The sequence below is a fragment of the Marmota monax genome, unplaced genomic scaffold (genome assembly GCF_021218885.2).
Source record: "Marmota monax isolate L192 unplaced genomic scaffold, Marmota_monax_Labrador192_F-V1.1 WCK01_AAM20220418_F8-fsc00008, whole genome shotgun sequence".
Lineage (NCBI taxonomy): Eukaryota > Metazoa > Chordata > Mammalia > Rodentia > Sciuridae > Marmota > Marmota monax.
The window spans coordinates 15,207,380-15,221,482 of record NW_026694432.1 but is presented as its reverse complement, the minus strand read 5'-3'; the positions used below and the strand labels follow the sequence as shown (position 1 = coordinate 15,221,482).

General features: G+C 46.5%; 1 protein-coding gene across 5 annotated transcripts in view; it reads right to left on the bottom strand.

Annotated features, from left to right (window-relative positions):
- Positions 1-14,103, bottom strand: part of Csmd2 (CUB and Sushi multiple domains 2) — a 548,321-nt gene that overhangs the window by 123,346 nt on the left and 410,872 nt on the right. For all 5 annotated transcript variants that reach the window (XM_046468882.1, XM_046468883.1, XM_046468884.1 and 2 more), the window contains 2 exons: positions 9,114-9,316; positions 3,606-3,797 (listed from right to left, as the gene is read on the bottom strand). In XM_046468882.1, coding sequence (XP_046324838.1) covers positions 3,606-3,797; positions 9,114-9,316 — 395 coding nt within the window. The remainder of the gene's footprint in view (positions 1-3,605; positions 3,798-9,113; positions 9,317-14,103) is intronic.

Genomic DNA, 14,103 nt, shown 5'->3' with positions numbered 1-14,103 from the left:
ATATCTGCTCTGTGGGGCGGCTGTAAGTGTTCTTGGAGGGTCTGTTGTGGCATTTGGCATGGAGTCAACGGTCAGCAGGGCGCCATCTCTCTGTCTGACTCATGAACTGTGCAGTACCCTTCTGCAGCCTCACGTCCAGATTCCAGGGGAGTTTTGTGGGTGATCACTGCCAGTTCCAGCCACTCCGTGTCAGAAGGAGTGCAAACGTGGTGGTCTCTGCTTGCTGCCAGTGCTCTTGGCATAGGCTTGGGGCTGCAGATATGGTCCAGCTTTCCAAAAGCCCTTTGCCAAGAGCAAGTGGGTGCCTCCCTCAGCTGGATGGGGGTGCTGCGGATCCCCAGTGAGTCTTAGATGATCCCCTTCCCTGAGATCACAGGCAGGTGTGGAGGGGCAAGGTGGCCAGGTCATCTAGCAAGAGAACCCAGGGACCTCTTGCAACCTCCCCCAGATCCTGAGCCAGGTCCCCCCTCACTATTTGGCTTGGGAAATTGTTAGATTCCTCTTCTCTGTGAAACAGAAACCAGATAAATTAGCTGAGAAAGAGGAAGAGGAGAGAGGCTTGGGAGTTTCAGCAAAGAGGTGGCAGAAAATAATGTTCCCAGAGATTGGGAGAGTGTGACCCAGGAAATATGTGGGGCTACAAGGTTAGGACACTGGCTGGGGCTCTTGCTGTTCTGTGGCAGGAGGCTGAAGAGAGTGAGAGCTGGGAACTGTGTGGGGTCAAGAGCAGGAGAAGTGGGCCCCAGGGCACCGCTGAGGCAGTGGGGTCAGCAGACAGTGACCCACAGAGTGCAGAGAGTGGGTGTTGGGCACTTGAGTCTCTCTCATTCTTCTCCACTGAGCCTCAAGGCAGAGGTCTGGATAGAGGTACACACTGCGGTCAGTATGGTCAGGACCATAAACCAGCACTGCAAGGCCCAGTCACAGAGGTGGCCCTGCTCTGGCCCGTCCAGAAAGAGTTAGATGTAGCCTCCCATCAGAAGCACCGGCCACCATGGAGTCGTCCCTGGGGGCCTCTGTGAGGCCTCACCTCTAGGCAAAGGTCACCACCTGGACCTCCCTCTGCCAGCTGGGGGGTTTCTCCCCTCAAGATGAGGTGAGTCTGGGAAGTGCACTAGTTGTGGGTTCCAGGCCAGACCCTGACCCAGCTCTCCTCCAGATGGGCTGCAGGCATCTGATAGCCAGGGACCCACTTCCCACTCAGGACCCTGAATGGGCTTTTCTGCCCTCTGCCAGGGGTACCCCATGGCCCTGGTGGACTCCCGAGCTGTGTCACCAACAGGGGTGTGCTGATTTAACAAACCATGGAGATACCCAGCTGGGAGAGGGCACCAGCTGCCAATCATCCCAGATAGCCAAGAAACAGGAAGGCTGTACTCAGAGGCAAGAGTTGCAAAAAGGGCATTGATTTAGAAACCACACAGTCCTGGGTTCAAATGCTGACACCACTCACGAGCTGTATGAATCTGGGCAAGTTCTCCTCCCTCTCTGAGCCTCCATTTCCTCATCTCTCAAATAAAAAAACAATGATAATAATGGATTCTAACACACACAGAGAGTTTACTAGGAACCAGGCAGCATGGTTCTGAGGACTTTACAGTGTTATCTTGTTTAACCATAAAACAACCCCATGAGACAGGTACTATTATTTCACTTTTTTACAGGCAAGGAAACTAAGGCACAGGGAGGGTAAGCAATTTGTAGAAGACCACCCAGCTTGTTGCAGTGAAGCCGGGGGTCAGAATCCAGAACCGAGCTCTAAGCTCACATGGCGACTTTGACTGTGATCATGTCTAGTTTTGCACCTATCACAGAAGGATGCTCGAAAAATATTTGTTTTCTTTCTTTGCTTCCCTCTTATAATGAAGGGCCATCAGGGCCAGCTAGACCCACTCATGGCAGACTGCCAAGGAGCTGGAAATTAGGGGCTTGTCACTGGGATTTCCAGTCTGTTTGTGAGAAGAGGCGAAGACATTTATTCTGTTGCCCAAGGAACACTTCCTAATGCCGTGTGTGGAACGAGCAATGAAAGCTGAATTAACCCCGCAGCCCTGCTTCCTGCCCATTACGGCTCCCGTCGGCCCAACAGTGCAACTCCCCCTCCCGGGGCGGCTCCACTCAGGACTTGCTTCTCTGCAAAATAAGTCTCAGGAACCACGGCCTTGTGCAGAGTGGAATGTGGAAGGGGCCTAAGAGGTCATCTGAGATTCTCTTCGGCCTCACCAAGATTCCCTTGATCAGAGGGAAATTCTGGCTCAGGGAAGGGAAGTGAGCCCAGGAATTTGAAATAGGAAACACAGAAGAAAGGGAAGGAAGCAGAGATGGAGGGAGAGACATTCTTATTTCTTGAGATAAAGGTTAGCTGTGTTGTCACCCCACAATGCCATAGTTACCCTTGCACTTGAGGAAATGGAGACTTAGAGAGTTGAAGCAATTTTCCTAAGGCCACAGAGCCAAATGCTAAACCCAGACCCATCTGCTCCCTTGTCCCGTGCTCTTTCCTACACATCACAGTGAGCAGTTAAGAATGGAGCTGGTTCTGGAACTCAGTTCTCCACCTCCTGTGTGTTCACCATGCTCCTGCTTATACATGCAGGTGACCCCTCTTCCCACTGAAGAACAGTACTTGGCATCTCACTACAAGTTCCAGCCTTTGAGCCACAACTGACCATGGCCAGTCCTCAGGTGCCCAGATGGTGCCTCCCACAGAGCACATGCGGAAAGAGGCGCAGAGCATCCCCAGGATGGGGGTCTCAGGAAGCCCCCCTAGTCTATTCCCAACAGGGGACCTGGCACGGAAGGTGGGAGAATGAAAGGCTTTGTTTTCAGACTGGTATGGATGCAGGTGATGGCTGTACCATGTCCTAGCTGTGATTTGGGGCAAGACATCCAAATTTGTCTATTCAGTTTCCAAAACTGTTGATGAGAAAATGGTGCTAATTTCTGAGAGCTACAGAGGTGAGTTCAATGAGGTCAACTAAGTAAACATCCAGCGTGGGGCACACAGCAAGGGTTCAGTGACCACCTGTCCCCTGAGAGCACCCATCACGGATGCGGGCGATCAATGCATTTATCATTTCACCTGAGAAAAAGAGCCACGTGGAAGTGAGCACCTGGGGCGACTGCTCCTACCTCTTTTTCTTTCCTGTCCCTCTATTCCTTCAACTTCCCTCTTCCACCCATCTCTAGTAGGGAGGGGACAAGGTTATTCAGGCCCCACCCCTTACAAGTCTCAGGACTTCTATTTCTTCATTTGTCAAATGGAGAGGTTCTAAGACTGAGGACCCATTCCATGAACCCAAACCCAGGTAGCCAACAATCCCCTGGAGAGGACAAGCACCTTTCCTTTGCACCTGAGCCTATGAGGCCCCTTCTGGTGCTTTAGCTAATTAAAGGGCCACGTTAGGACCTGCTGACCCCACTACCCAAGGTGACCCCTGCTCCTTCTTGTGCAAAGGAGGGTAGACTTTGGATTTTCTACAGATTTCAGCTGTTCCAGTTCTCCTGGCCCTGAACTCAAGAAGCAGCTGCCACTCGTGTGGAGGAATCTGGGGCACACCACTGTGAGACCCGAGGGCGGAGTGCACTCCGCAGCTGCTCCATACCAATGCACGTGGGCGGGCTGGGCTGCCAGAAGAATCTGTTTTCTATCTTCACGCAGCTGATCTCTGCACTTCCCTGCAGCGCGTAGCCAGGGTCACACTGGAACACTGTGGAGTCCCCAGCTTCCCAACTGTTGCCACTCCGGCTCCCGTTCTGTGGGACCCCAGGGTCATTGCAGGATGTCGCTGTGGACACTGGGACAAGAAAACAGAAGAGGGAGCAGGTTGCCTCCATGTCTGCCAGTCAACGAAGCTCCCAGCTCATCACCCATGCTGACCACTGTCACCAGTGCCACTGCTAAGACCGGTCATCAGCTGCGGCAACTCCAGGGCCACCATCCTCCAACATTATTATAACAGCATCCACCTGTCACTCACACTGACACCACCACCGTGGTTCTCCCAATACCTTCGCCATTGTCATGACTAAACTGTCATGCGATTCTATGGGGAAAGCAGGATTGTACTGCTATGATTGTGGAATTGAATTCAGCTTAATTTAAGAACACAAGAATTGCGTATGGACAAAACTTTGCAACTTTGTATAACATAACTAACATGATCAGTATCAGGGAGTGAGAAGATAAGTAGAGCATACATACATGCCACGCATTCAATCATAAGGGTTTGCAAAGGAGTCTGGAGGTGGCCTGCCCATGTCTGAGCAGTCATTGTGAAGTTGCAGGGAGTTTACTGAGGTCTGGTAACCATGCTGTCTCCTGCATGTGCACAAACAACTAAGGAGCCATCAGACCCAAACCACAGGTAAAGATAAATCAGATATTTATAACAAGTGGCAAAGTTCAAAACCAAGGCAAATGGATGCGGGGGGAGGTCTTAAAACTTTTTTTAAGTGGAGAATTTTGGAGACATGGGTGGTACACAGTTGAATACATAGCAGGTTTTTCAAAGCAAAGTGCTGAGTGAATGTGGAGGAATGAATGAAGGATAAAAGAATGATTATATCATGAGAAAATGCACCAGAGGAAATGGTGTAAAAGTCCAGAGAATTCTGAGACAGTTGCAACAACCCCAGGTGCCTCCATACTCAGAGCTGACAACAGTGCCTGGTTTTCAGCTTGTTGTCCCTCCTACACCCCAGGAACAGACCCCAGGGGCAAGAGGATCTGGAGGTCAAGGAATAACTCATGCTCATTTTCCTGGGAGGGTTAGTGTTTCTAAAAATTTTCAGGAAAAATTGCTTTTACACTAAAGCAGAAGAATTTATTCTGGTGCAGAATGTAAAATTCACATGAGCTTTTACCCAAACATGTGAAGCCTCAAAGAGATTTCTGTGTTTCTACATCCTCCAGCCCTCCTGCAGAGATGCACCCATTCTCTTTTGCTACCAGGAGACCTAGAGCAGAAAAATCCCAGAAGAGACATTCTAGAGAAACTGTGCAAAAATGTCACTAATTATAGGATCTGGGATTGTGTGGGCCAGTCTGGAGTAGCAGTACCTATACCTTAGACTCAATTAACACCAATGGTAGCCTAGGACAAACGGCTCATGGCTAAATCTGGCTCTGTGCTTCTTTCTAAAAATAAAGTTTTATTGGAACACAGGCATGCCCATTTGTTTACATGTTGTCTGTGGCTGCTTTCATGCTGTGCTGGCAGAAAACAAATTGTTACAACAGAGACCATATGGCTCACAAAGCCTAAAGAGTATCTAGTCTTTGACAGAAAATGTTTGCCAATCCCTGGTATATGGTATCCTATCTTAAGCCCTCTGTGTTTGAGATCACATTTTAAAACTGATCCTTTGCTTTTATTTAGTTTCAGTCATTAACAGCATGGATGATGTGCTACCACTATGCTCCAACTACATTTGTAGAATCTTCCAACAGAGCAAGCTCAGTGTCCCCTTCTTTCCTCCCTGCAGGACCCTTGCATTTCTGCTTCTGCCTGGCACAGTCTTGCTGCAGATCTTCCTATGCCAGCTCCATCTTGCCCTTCAGTTCCCAGCTCCAACATCACCTCATTAACAGGCCTCCTTGATCACCCGCTTCTGGGCTCATCCGGGAATCCCCTTCCATCAATTTTATCATATTATCCCATTTTGTTCTTTTTTACAGCATAACCTATAATAATCTTGCTAATTTATTTGTTTGCCTCTTTCTTGTATATCACTTGGGTATCTCTATGAGAACAGAGACCTTGGCTATTCTGCTTCTAACTGTGTCCCCAGGGCTTAGAGCAGCACTCAGCACATAATAGTGCTCAGTAAATATTTGTTGAATAAATGACTGAATGAACAAATCATCAGCGTTTGACACTTACTGGATTTATTTATAAAGTCAAATAAGAATCAGTCTTCTTCCTTCCCAATTAAAAACAGACTTAGCTTTCATCTCTGGCTTTACAGTGCACTGTACACATGTAAATGATTCCCTAGAAAGAAAATAGCTCACTGTTCCGACCATACTCAGAAAGATTATTTATCGTGGAGGCAATAGAATGCAAAGATTAAGAGCCTAGGTCTGGGAATCAGGCTCATGGGTTTTGATCCAGGTTCTGTTACTTATTTAGTAGATGACCCTGTATGAGCCACCTCAGAACCACATCTGCAACATCATGGTGCTCATATCATAAGGTTTTTGTAAAAATTGTAAGAGATGATGGAGCGGGGAAGTTAGTGTGGCACCTACTTAATACTGCGATCACACTTCCTGCTCACCATTTTTTTGTTTTCATTTTATCTTTAATGCTCCTGAATTTGAGCTGCTTGGCAAAATCCCTAGGGAAAGGCTGGATCCATGTGGTACAGACAGGATGTTAGATGTTACACAGTTATGTTTACTTAATAAAGCCAAGCCTGCGCTAATCGTCCCTGGCATTTCTGTACAATCTCCTGTCAAACACGCACTATAAAGTTAACATGGGGTAAGCCATTCTCTCCTCCCTAGAGTAGTCCTGGTATTTGCTAAGTGATGACAGCAACAGGGAAGGTGACCTTTCCCACACCCTGGTTATGTGTGGAATACTGGGCCAGCTTGTCATGGCCTTCTTGTAGCCCAGGCTGAGTAGCTTTGACCACTCTTCCCCCTGTGGGCCTCAGCAATGCTCAGGGCAGCCATGAAAACCATCCATCACATGGCAAGTCTGCATGTGCCTACTTACTCACGAAGCAGGGAGTAAGTGCCTGCTGCATACACACTCTGTGGGGGAGTCTGGGAGGCATGGCATGACCCTAAAACTAAGATCATCAAGTGGGATGGCAAGTAGGTGAAGCATCAAGTCAAAGCAGAATGACAGGTGTTGACAATGTACTCAAGAAATGGAAGCCAAGTGCTGGGGCTGCTGTGGCTGCAGCAATTTATTCTGAGTGGGGAGAGCGGGCAGCAGTGGCATCAGAGATGAACCCTGAAGGATGAATCGGGCTTCTGCGAGCAGGGCCATGTGTGAGAAAGCAGTCCCAGCAAGGGCACGACCACTGGAGAGCACCAGGGACTCAGCCCCACATGGCAACGCTGAGGACACAGGGGAGGTCACATAATGCAAATGTCTGGGGGAATCTGTCAGCATAATAATGGGCTTCTTCTTTGTTTTGGCTTTTGTTTTAAGCCATACCCATCAGCTTGGGCATTGCTGGGGAAAATACATGTTTGCCTTTAATTATTCATGATGCTCCTTTCCCCCAGAGTGCCTGAGTCTCTCCAGCACTCTCTCCTCCTTACGCTGGGACAGCCTTCCAGTGGGATAGCCTTCCACCGCCTAACCCCAGAACTCTTTGTTCACGTTTGTTCCATGAAATGCAGGTCTCTTGAGATGGCCTCCAGCAAAGCCAACCATGGTCAAACATGTTTGCACACTGAGACCTACTGGACATGTTTTGAGCTTATGTGCATGAGCATACCAAACACGCTCGCAGGCCTCACATTACGGATAATCTCTCTGAGTCTGCCTCATGCAGCACCTTCCTAATATTACTTGACCATGCAAACTTCTTTTTCTTGCAGTACCGATTAATATTCCACGGAGCTCTGAGAGAGACTGGAAATGCTAGGCTGGAAGCCTGCACAAGTGTTAAGTGGGCAAATTAATAAGTAGAGCTGTCCCTTAGTGTCCTCAGGGGTTGGTTTCAGGTGACCTCCCAAGGACACCAAAATCCAGGGATGCTCAAGTCTCTTACATTGTACAGCATAGTATTTGCCTATAACCTACATACATCTTCCTCTATACTGTAAACCATCCCCAGATTCCTTGTAATACCTAATACAATGCAAATGCTAGGTAAATAGTGGTTATACTCTATTGATAGGGAAGAACAAGATAAAAGTGTGTACATGCTCAGTACAAAGGCTATTTTTTTCCAGCTATTTTGTTCCAGGGTTGGTTGAATTGATGGATGCAGAGCTCACAGACGCAGAGGACCAACTATATGAAAGAACATGATCCTGGAGACCCTCATCTACTCCACACACTGCTAAATGCTCATCTCCACCGAGAAAAACAGCAACAACAACAGAGATGCAGAAAAGAACTAGAAATAGGGTGTGCAATCCTGTTACAGCCTTGACGATGCCAGGTGTAGATATACCAACTGGGAGGGGATGTAGGGGCAAGCCGTGGCACAGGTGCCACACAGACTTGCTCTGGAATCACCATGGAAACCTCCCCCCACCCGACACACACACACACAGTGGAGTAAAGAGATGGTAATGAGGACAGCTGCTGTATAATAAACATACGTGACAGCAGAGGAAGAGTCATTTGTTCAGGGAGAGGAGTGATGGAAGAGGCACTTGGGAGGAGATGAGACGGTGCGTTTGAGGAGAGGCAGGCACGCCACAGGAGCTATCCAGTGTCAGGACTTGGATGTTTGAGAATTGCCTGCTTTGGGCAGTGCTTTGTCACGCTCCTCCATAACTGGCTACTGTGGTACATAATTAATTGAATTTAGATTACTTGTGTTTGGCTTCCAGTCCTCACCCCGACCTGCCCTAAATGAAGAGCCAGAGCATGTGGCATGTTGTACCGTTCCTCCATGTGCCTGGCCTTTCAGCCCCAAGGGACCACCCTCTGCTTCTGGACCCCATGGTCCTTCCTGCTCCTGCATCATTCATGGGTTCTTTGCACCAACGATGCCCTATTTTCTCCTTTTCACATAATAGGGGTCTGCAAGTCCTCCGAGTCCAACTCAGCGGCACCTTCCATTTCATAGAGGACCACTCTGTCCTTGAACACTCTCTTGAGTTACTTCTACCCACTTTTGGGGGTCTGAGTTTGGATACTTTTCTAGAACACCTTCCTTGATGTTCCAAGGTTACGGCAATGGTCCATGTCTCCATCCACAGCTGATCAATTTGTATGCAAGTATCTGTCAACCTGCCTGCTTTCCCCACCTGAATAAGTTCAGCAAGGCTATTTGAACAAGTTATAAGTTAGGGACACAGCAGATGCTCAAGAAATCTCTTTTCATAGAAGGAGAGATGGAGGGAAGCAGGGATAGAGGAGGTTGGCGTGGCTGGACACATGGAGAGGGGCTGGGAGAAGGTGAGCACAGACCTGAGAACTGAATGGCAAAGCCTTGCTTGCTGGTGAAGAAGTCCGTGCTGAACTGCAGAACGACCGAGTTGAAGGTGCTGTGCAGGTCCTTGGGCAGGACTGAGCCGCTCAGCTCCTTCAACAGAACCCCGCTCTCCACAGGCCCGTCCCAGATGCGCAGCACATCATGGACCTCCTCTGTATCAAACACCAGGAAGTGGAGCCTGGATGGAGAGAAGAGGCAGGTGGTCACGCCGGGCTGGGCTCTTTCTTTCCAGGGACTTCTGGGCAGGGCAGGTCCTAAGCCTAGGAAGACTTGGAGGAAGGGGGAGGCAGCATCTGCAGTATCCTCTCACCGGAACCACTAGCAATGGGGACAGGAGTGAGGGGGTTCAGACTTTATGCATCTCATTTATTATGAACTCTACGTTGCTGTGGTCAGACCCTACCTCTCTCTTCTATCCTACGCAGCCCCCAGACCTGAGTCAATATCCTAACCATTCTAGATTGGGGAGGGGTCTGGGTTGGAAAAGGACACAGGTTTTTTAAAAAGGTAGGGGACAAGGGGCACTGTGGGGGTCTCTGAGAAGCTGGCCCACCTGCAGCAGGAGCAGGGGTGAGCCTCTGTCTAGGTTTCTCAGAGCAGAACTCTAGGGATATCAGCTACAGACAGGCTTGGTTTAGATAATCCCTGCAAACCTCAGCAGGCTAGACAGGGGCCCCCCAGGTATGGGGCCCTGCAAGTCATGCTCAGAACTTGCAGAGCAATGAAGCTTGGTAGGAACCGGAATTCTTCCCAGACAAAATGGTTCTGGCAGCCAAAGATACCTTGGCTCCAAGCTTATGTGACTCTGTTAGTAGATTTCTTTAAAATTCTGGAATAATTTTAGACTTACAGAAAAGTGCAGAGATTACACAGAGAATTCCCACAGACCCTTCACCCAGCTCTTCCAGTGGGGACATCATACGTTTCTATAGTACATTTGCCACAACTAAGAAACCTATGCAGGTATGCTGCCATGAACTAAGCTCCAGAGTTGCTGTGGATGTCACCAGTGTCTCCTCTAATATTCTTTTCCTGTTCCGGGATCCAATCCAGTTAAGGCTCCCTTTTAAAAAAAACATCTTTTTAAATGATAAAAATGAGACATGCCTAAGTCAGTAAAAAGCAATCAATACACAGGTGCATTGAATTTCTGAAGTCTCTTTCTCATACAACCAATCTCTTTTGCAGAGTTTTCCACATAATAGCAGGTTTGATGCATATCCTTCCAGAAGTTTCTCAATGTTCCTCTATACATATTGTTCCCCCCACATGGGACCATATCTTAAATAGTTTTTAAAAAATTTTCTTTCTTCACTTAATATCATAATCTATCTATCTATCTCCATCCCTTTTTTTCTATAGAAATTAACATTATATTTCACTATTTCCCATAAAACTGCAGGGAACTTTTTCATCTTTATGCAACTTTGCACATTTATGTTAATGTTTTGGTTGAGTTCTAGAAATAGATTTTTTTGGGGGGTGTGGAAATGTATCTATTTAACTTTTTTTTGATAGATTCTGCTAAATTGCTAAATTATCCTTTCAAGTGGTTGTATCAATTTATATTCCCACTAAACAGTATTAATTTTATATTCTCTTTAAACTCCACTTTTCAAATATCAAATATTATGATGTTGCAAATATCTTCCATATTAAAATACTCCCAGCTGCCAAACCAAAATGGTATTTCACTGGTATTTTAAATTTAGATAATTTAGAATCTCACCTAACATGGGAAATCTTTGCACATATTTATTGGGGCATTTTTATCTCTTCCTATCCTTTATCCATCTTAATTGTGTTATTGGTCTTTTAAAATTCTATTTATGCACTATGAATTTTATTATCTTTACATATTTTGATTCTTCTTTTATATGATATGTATTTCAATACAAATAGTTTATATCTGGTTCCTTTTTTACCTCTAAGTTGTGTTTATGGTATTCATTTTGGGTAGACATTATTTATTTTATATTATAAAATATGTTAATCTTTTAAAGATACAGGGATGCTATATTAAACCTGGGCAGACCTTCTTTCATTTCCAAAAATGATTAAAAACCAAAACCTTACTGTTTTTACAGAATTTGCATAGTTTCATTATTTTCTCAACTGGACATTCACTTATCCGGACACCTATCTAAAGTAGCCTGCTTCACATATTGTCTATTAAAACATCCAGTTCACTTCCTCCTTAGGAAGAAACTCAGTGTAAATTTAGTTTATTTCTGTGTGCACAATCTCTTTCCCCAGCTCGAGAGTGATTTTCATCAGTGTGGGTCTTGTTTAAGTTTGCAGCTTCATACTTAGGACATTCCAGACCACTGGGACAGGGTTCATGAGTACCTATGGCATGAAGACACTCATAACTCAACTATCCAGGTTTGAAATGTCCCCTTGGTCATGGGTCTGTTCTGGGTCTCTGCTGAGTTCTAGTGCACCACATAGCCTACACTGGTGGTACTGGGGTCGTAGCTCACTGTACTTTTCATATTCCTCATATTTTGATATTCTTTTTTTTGGAGCAGGGGTACCGGGGATTGAATTCAGGAGCACTCGATCACTGAGCCACACCCCCAGCCCTATTTTGTATTTTATTTAGAATGGGGTCTCACTGCATTGCTTAGCTGAGGCTGAGGTGGCTTTGAACTTGTGATCCTTCTGTCTCAGCCTCCTGAGCTGCTGGGATTATGGGGGCGCACCACCATGCCTGGTTATTTTGATATGCTTACAGGGAAAATTCCCCTTTATCTACTTTCCCCAAAATATCTTAGCTTATTTCCCAAATTTACTCTATCAGATAAATTTTACTCTTAGCAAGTTGAGAAAAAAATCTTATTGAAACTTTGATTGGAATTGCACATATTTATTAATTAATATGGGAAAGAATTGATATTGTGGTTACTAATTTTCCCCCAGCCAGGAGCACTGTAAATATCCTTGGCAAAGTTTTATGGTTTTCTTTGTTATAATTGTCTTCTTAGCACATTTTTTGTTAAATTCATTCTTTGGCTGTCTATAAGTTTATGGTTTTGGATTCCATTGAATGAGATTTAATTTTTAGTTACATTTTCTAGTTATTTATTTTTTTTAATTTTTTTATTTTTGTGTGTGTCTTATTTTCACTCACCTGTTGGTCCTAACAAGATTCAAGGGAATCCCTGGGATTTCCCTGGTGGACCCTTCTTAGCTGTAAATGGAGGCTCCTCAATAACAGGAGCTACATGAGGCGGAGGCCACACCTTGGATTGAAAAGTGGGGAAACACACTCACTGCGGTGCCCTGCTGTTCCCTTCCTTCTCTGCATTCTCCCTGTTACTCAGTAAGTACCCTGTGGAATCAGCAGCCAACCACAAGAATGGACTCTGTGCTGCAGGCCTACACACCTGCTCTCAGAAAGGAGAGGCTGATGTGGGCTGCACTTGTCACGGAAGGAAGGAGGAAATAAAACTTGAAGTTTGGGTGGCATAAAAGGGAAAGTGTTGGGATTTAAGAATGGAGGCAGAGAGGAGGTAAAGGTGCCTGGGAAGAGGCAGCTCCATGCTTGGGTCCAAGTGGCCTCAGGATGTCAGAGGGAACAGGCTGGGTAGAGAGGGGAAGGAAATGAGTCTCAGAAAGAGCCTCATGAGTTTGGGCTTCATCCTCTGTTAGCCAGAAGCCGTTCCAGAGGATGTCCGGAGTCCCTGAGGGTGAATAATTGAACAGCGAGGGAGTGAATGGATGAATGAATACAGGAACTCCCAGGAGATCCAGTCGGACAGGAAGCAGAGGAAAGCGAGAATATGGAGACTGAGTAGAAATGAAAGAAAGTATGTTTCTCTAACAACCACGGTGTATAAGGTCCTTCTCCATGATCTCATCGAGTCTGCCTGAGCATCTTTTGTTGGTATCATCAGTACCATCTTTACAAATGAGAATCCTGAGGCTCAGAGAGGCTGAGTAACTTGCCCAAGGTCAAGGGCTCATTAAAGAGTAAGTGGAATGAACATGACCTAATGATCGTCCAGGTTGGACTTGGGGCTTCTCATACCCCTCGAAGGAAGATACAGTGGTTGAAAGTGGAGCATGGGCTGCAAAGGAGCTGTCAGTAATGAACTGCTTCCTCATGGATCATATACAATGATGCAAGACCATGAATTTTAAATGCCAGATCACTGCATTCAGCATAGTTAATCTATTAATCAGACACAGTCTTATTGGTATTGATGAGACCAAGAGGAGGGGAGAGGAGGGAACTGTGAGAACTATACCTTGGCAACTAAAAGGACTGGGGGTCAAGTTCCCAACCCTGGGTGCCATATTGCAGAAGTTCTTAGAATTGGGTGCTACCCCTGCATGCACAAATCCATTAAAATATTATCAGCTGTGGCAGCTGTGGTGAGGAGAATGGAGGGGTGCAGAGACAGAGGAACCGTTTAAGAAATAGCAGCCTGAGAAGACCTCTCCAAGGAGGTGAGGTTTAAGCAAGATGAAGGGCTTAAAGGGAGCCGGCCCTAGGCAGAGCAGGCAGGGTCAGAGGTGGGAGGTGGCTTTTCCTGTATAAAGGGCAGCACTGCAAAGGTCCCAGAAGGGAAGCAGCCCCAGGGCATCTGAGCAACAAACAGGCCATGGGGGCAGTAGTGGGGCCAAGAGCAGCAGGCAGAGGCCGGCCTGCTGGGACTTGGGCTGGGGAAGAAGTTTGGACTTTATTTTCTGGGCTAAGGGGAGTCACTGAAGGATTCTAAGCTAAGGCTTGATGAGGTCTGATTTGTATTTCAGGATGGCTCTGGCTCCAAGAACGAGAATAGATTGACAGAAGGGCCCGAGTAGATGCAGGAGAATTAGCTAGGGGCCTGGTTACAAACCCTTGATGAGAGCCAGGGAAGACTGGGTTTGCCACACTGGCCACATTTATTCAGACTCCTATTGAAAACTTTCCTCATCTTATGGACATCAAAGTGCATAAATACCAATTCGAGTTTC